This window comes from Octopus sinensis, linkage group LG30, assembly GCF_006345805.1.
Source record: "Octopus sinensis linkage group LG30, ASM634580v1, whole genome shotgun sequence".
Taxonomy (NCBI): domain Eukaryota; kingdom Metazoa; phylum Mollusca; class Cephalopoda; order Octopoda; family Octopodidae; genus Octopus; species Octopus sinensis.
In genome coordinates, this window is record NC_043026.1 from 6,610,107 (window position 1) to 6,615,106 (window position 5,000).

A 5,000-nucleotide genomic window follows, 5' to 3' on the forward strand; every position below is an offset into this window, starting at 1 on the left:
AGTACAACCTTCGAGCGCTGGGCCTCATGGAGGTGATGACAAATGGCCAAGACCTTCGGAGATATGAGACTGTAACCGTGGCCTATGCCAGTGCAGCACAACCGGCCTATTTAAGGGCACCCTTCAATCATTGGTCAATAAACTGTGTTTGTGAAAACTTGTTGAATCAACTAAAGTCATTGTTGTGGCCAAAGACAGCAGCACCTGATTGGCACCATTCGAGTGTGGTCGATGCCAGTAGCACCTGACTGGCCCCATGCCGGTGGCACATAAAAGGCACCATTCAAGCCTGGTAGCACCTGAATGGCCCTCGTGCCGGTGGCACGTAAAAGCACCCACCACACTCTTTGAGTGACTGGCATTAGGAAGGGCATCCGGTTGTAGAAACTTTGCCAGATCAGATTGGAGTCTGGTTCGCCAGCCCTCAGTCAAACTATCCAACCCATACCAGCATGGAAAGCGGATGTTAAACAATGATGATGATGATGATGATGATGACTGTATATATGTGTGTGTGTGTGTGTGTGCACATGTTCACTCAAATGTAGTAAAACCACCACGCCCCCACCTCCCACCAACACGCCTCCATCCACTTACCTGTTAAGATAGCTTCATCTCCGTCTTGGAGAAACTTTCTGGTGTGACCACCACCTACATCCACAGTCTTGCTGCCTTTCCAAGATAGTTCCAACAGAGAACCATATGAATCCTCAGTCTGAAATATTCAAGAGGGGTGGTCATTTTATATATATATATATATATATGTACAAGGGTGAGTCAAAAAGTAATGCCATTTCTTTAGGACAGGTATGATTACCAACACAGGAACATGTATCCTATATCAAAATGAAGCTGGTCCTCTGTGGATCCCATCCCTACTTCTCAACATAGTCACCGTTTCTCTCAATAGCAATGTTCTACCTTCGAATGAGAGCATGTATCCCTGCCCTGTAAAATTCTGTTGACTGTTCTTTGAGCCACTTCTTCACTACAGTTTTCACTTCCTCGTCACAGGGCTACCATCTTTTCAGCCCCATGAAAGAAGGTTTGAGAGGCAAACATTATTTCAGTGATGAGGAAGTGAAAACTGTAGTGAAGAAGTGGCTCAAAGAACAGTCAACAGAATTCTACGGGGCAGGGATACATGTGCTCTCATGCTTCCCCATATATATAGAAAATCCAAAAATAAAATTGCAGAAGACAAAAAGAGAAATGAACCCTTAATCCAGGAAGAAAAATAATGAAAATAAAAGATATGGATGCATAAATGTCCTAGGGCAAGCTGCATGCATGAGTACACACACATATATATGTGTGTATATATTCTTTTACTCTTTTACTTGTTTCAGTCATTTGACTGCGGCCATGCTGGAGCACCGCCTTTAGTTGAGCAAATCGACCCTGGGACTTATTCTTTGTAAGCCCAGTACTTATTCTATCGGTCTCTTTTGCCGAACCGCTAAGTGACGGGGACGTAAACACACCAGCATCGGTTGTCAAGCAATGCTAGAGGGACAAACACAGACACACAAACACACAAACATATATATATATACACGACAGGCTTCTTTCAGTTTCCGTCTACCAAATCCACTCACAAGGCATTGGTCGGCCCGTGGCTATAGCAGAAGACACTTGCCCAAGATGCCATGCAGTGGGACTGAACCCGGAACCATGTGGTTGGTTAGCAAGCTACTTACCACACAGCCACTCCTGCGCCTATATATATATATATATATATATATATATATATATGGTGGGCTTCTTTCAGTTTCCGTCTACTCATATTATATATTTGTATATATATTTATTAATCCTATATTTTTCTATGTTCGATATCTTAATGTATGTTTTAATTTTGGACAAATTTTATCTTAATCAAATCCGCACACGTATATATATATGTTGATAGTGGTTTCGTAAGAAAAATATAACCATAAATGTAAAAGACAATATACCGTTCCACTGATTGTTCCGGAACCCATCAAATCTCCAGCGTTCACGTTGCAGCCGTTACTGGTGTGATGAACAAGTTGTTGTTTCATGGTCCAATACATGTACTGTGGGAAAGAGAGAGAGAAAGAGAAGATAAAAACAGATTTGTGTATTATTTTTCTTTTATTATTATTTTTGTGTGTGTGCATTATTTTTCTTTTTTCTGCGGGGTCATTCCGAAAAGCTCTATCTGCGACGATTTCATCTCAATCGAAGGAGAGGGGCTTTCTCCGTCCGGGTTGCGGATCCGTGGAATAAGCTGCCAGACGAGATGGTGAAGATGCCAACGACCGCTCGGTTCAAAGTCTCCCTTGACCTCAAGTGGCCTGAACTCTTTACATGAACACCCTCCCTGTACATAACTCCATGTCTCCCTACATGGCCTGGCTTTTTGCTTTTTGAGCCAAAAAATTAACTAACTAACTAACTCAAAGTTTATTTTGGAATTCCTCGTGTCTTGCATGCATCAGCAGCTTATTGTACCATGCTATTAGTTCTCTTCAACTATCTTCGGTACTTTCCTAAGGATTCTGGCTGGGCCAACAAGGCAACCTTTTTGCAACAGCTCAACAGGACACTCTTCCCATTTCCTTATTATTATTTCGGTTTGGCTCAGGTTTGGTCTTATTCTTGGCAGGAATTATGTAGACAGTGGCTTACTTACTTGTAACCTTAAGTATCCAAAAGTTTGCAGAAGTCTTTCAAGTGCTTAAAACCCTCCTCATAATCCTTGCTGTCCCTAAGAGACAAACTCTCTATAGGAACTCTACCAGGCATTCTATTCCAATCTATATCTTGGCTTACTGTCCCCCAAAGCACCAAATATTATAGGCACCATCTTTCCTGTTTTCATGCTCCAAATTCTTCCTATTTCAAATTTTAAAGAATTGTATTTTCTTTGTTTTACTTTCACTTTCTTTATGATCCTGTGCCACCTGACTGGCTCCCCCGTGCTGGTGGCACATAAAAAGCACCATTTGTGAGTGGTCGATGCCAATGCTGCCTGACTTGGCATCCATGCTGGGGGAATGTAAAAAGCACCATTTGAGTACGGTCAACGCCAGTGCCGTCTTACTGGCACCTGTGCCGGTGACACATAAAGGCACCATTCGAGCGTGGTCGATGCCAGTGCCACCTGACTGGCTCCTGTGCCAGTGGTACATAAAAAGCACTCTTGGAGTGGTTGGCATTAGGAAGGGCATCCAGCTGTAGAAACATTGCCAAATCAGATTGGAACCTGGTGCAGCCCCCTGGCTTGCCAGTTCTCAATCAAACCCATGCCAGCATGAAAAGCAGATGTTAAACGACAATGGTGATGATGATGGTGATGATGGTGGTGGTGGTGGTGGTGATGGTGATGGTGATGATAATGATGATGGTGATGATGATGATGATGATGATATGTATATACATGCCCATTCCCACAGACACACCATAAAAACTGAATCCAAAAGAGAACTTACCTTGAAGTTGGAACGAGAGACAACGGCAGGTTCTGATGCATCAGGAACTAAAAATAACATAAATTCATATATATATAAATATATATAAAAAAAAACAGAAAGAAATCTATACGCTGTTAGTTGCAACAACACAGGTTCCAGTAGTTCCGTTCAATGGAACAGCCTACTCATTGAAATTAATGAGCAAGTGGCTGAGTACTCCACAGACACATGTACCCTTAATGTAGTTCTCAGGGAGATTCAACGAGATACAGAATGCGACAAGGCTGGCCCCTTGAATTAAAGGAACAACTTGTTTTTGCCAGCTGAGTGGACTGAAGCGATGTGAGATAAAGTATCTTGCTCAAGGACACAATGCATTGCCAAAAACAGAACTCACGACCTTACAATCATGAGCCGAAGAACTTAACCATTACGCCAAGCACTTTCAATGTGTGTGTGTGTGTGTGTGTGTGTGTGTGTGCAGAGCACAGAAGAGAGCAATGATCGTTGGTGGAGGAACACGTTCGACTATGAATCAGCTGGACCAGGGACTAGACAACAACAAGTCACCATAAAGATCACTGAAGGAGAGAGAGAGACAGAGACAGAGAGAGAGAGAGAGAGAGAGGCAGAGAGACAGACAGACAGGGAGAAAGAGACAGAGAGAGAGACAGACAGACAGAAAGAGAGAGGCAGAGACACAGAGACAGACAGAAAGAGAGAGAGACAGACAGAAAGAGAGAGAGACAGAGAGAGGCAGACAGACAGACAGACAGAGAGAGAGAGACACACAGACAGAAAGAGAGAGACAGAGAGAGAGAGAGAAAGAGAGTGATTGGTGATGCTCTTACCTTTTATGGAGACATCCAGCTTGATATCAAAGTTGTAGTTGTCCGGATGGCTGAGGTGGGGCAGTGCTGGTGGGTCCTGTCAAAATAGAAATTTACACATCTCCTTATTAACCTGCTCGTTCATTTGCCCTTTATAGTTAACGAGGGGGAGGTGATTATAATATGTCAACTTGGAACTTATTGCAAAGCATCGTGATAATCATTGTTTTGTCTTCCCATTCGAGGGAATCAGTACAGTTTTTATTTTGTGTGTCTAACCTCTTTCTTTCTCTCTCTCTTTCTGTTGATTGTTTTCAACCATCACCATCACCCACCATCGCCACCGCAACTGCCATACACACACCATTCAGACTTCCGATGCCACTACCATCAACACCTTTGACTTCGCTGCCATCCCCTCCACCCCCATCACCACTGTCTTTCACATGCCTTACTACCACCGTCATGCTTGACCACCTCAGCTACAACCACCACCACCTCCACCTCTATCACAACTACAGCTCATACTACTACTATCATCTCATTACCTATTTCTTTACTACCCTGAAGGGGCTAAACACAGAGGGGACAAACAAGGACAGACAAATGGATTAAGTCGATTACATCAACCCCAGTGTGTCACTGGTACTTAATTTATCGACCCTGAAAGGATGAAAGGTAAAATCGACCTTGGTGGAATTTGAACTCAGAACGTAGCGGCAGACGAAAT

At 43.2% G+C, this 5,000-nt stretch overlaps 1 protein-coding gene across 1 annotated transcript in view; it reads right to left on the reverse strand.

Moving 5' to 3' along the window:
* The window catches only part of LOC115226547 (fumarylacetoacetase), a 27,656-nt gene that overhangs the window by 598 nt on the left and 22,058 nt on the right, over positions 1 to 5,000 (reverse strand). Inside the window, exons 9-12 of the mRNA XM_029797549.2 lie at positions 4,292 to 4,367; positions 3,459 to 3,505; positions 1,959 to 2,060; positions 598 to 715 (exon numbers count right to left, since the gene is read on the reverse strand). Coding sequence (XP_029653409.2) covers positions 598 to 715; positions 1,959 to 2,060; positions 3,459 to 3,505; positions 4,292 to 4,367 — 343 coding nt within the window. The remainder of the gene's footprint in view (positions 1 to 597; positions 716 to 1,958; positions 2,061 to 3,458; positions 3,506 to 4,291; positions 4,368 to 5,000) is intronic.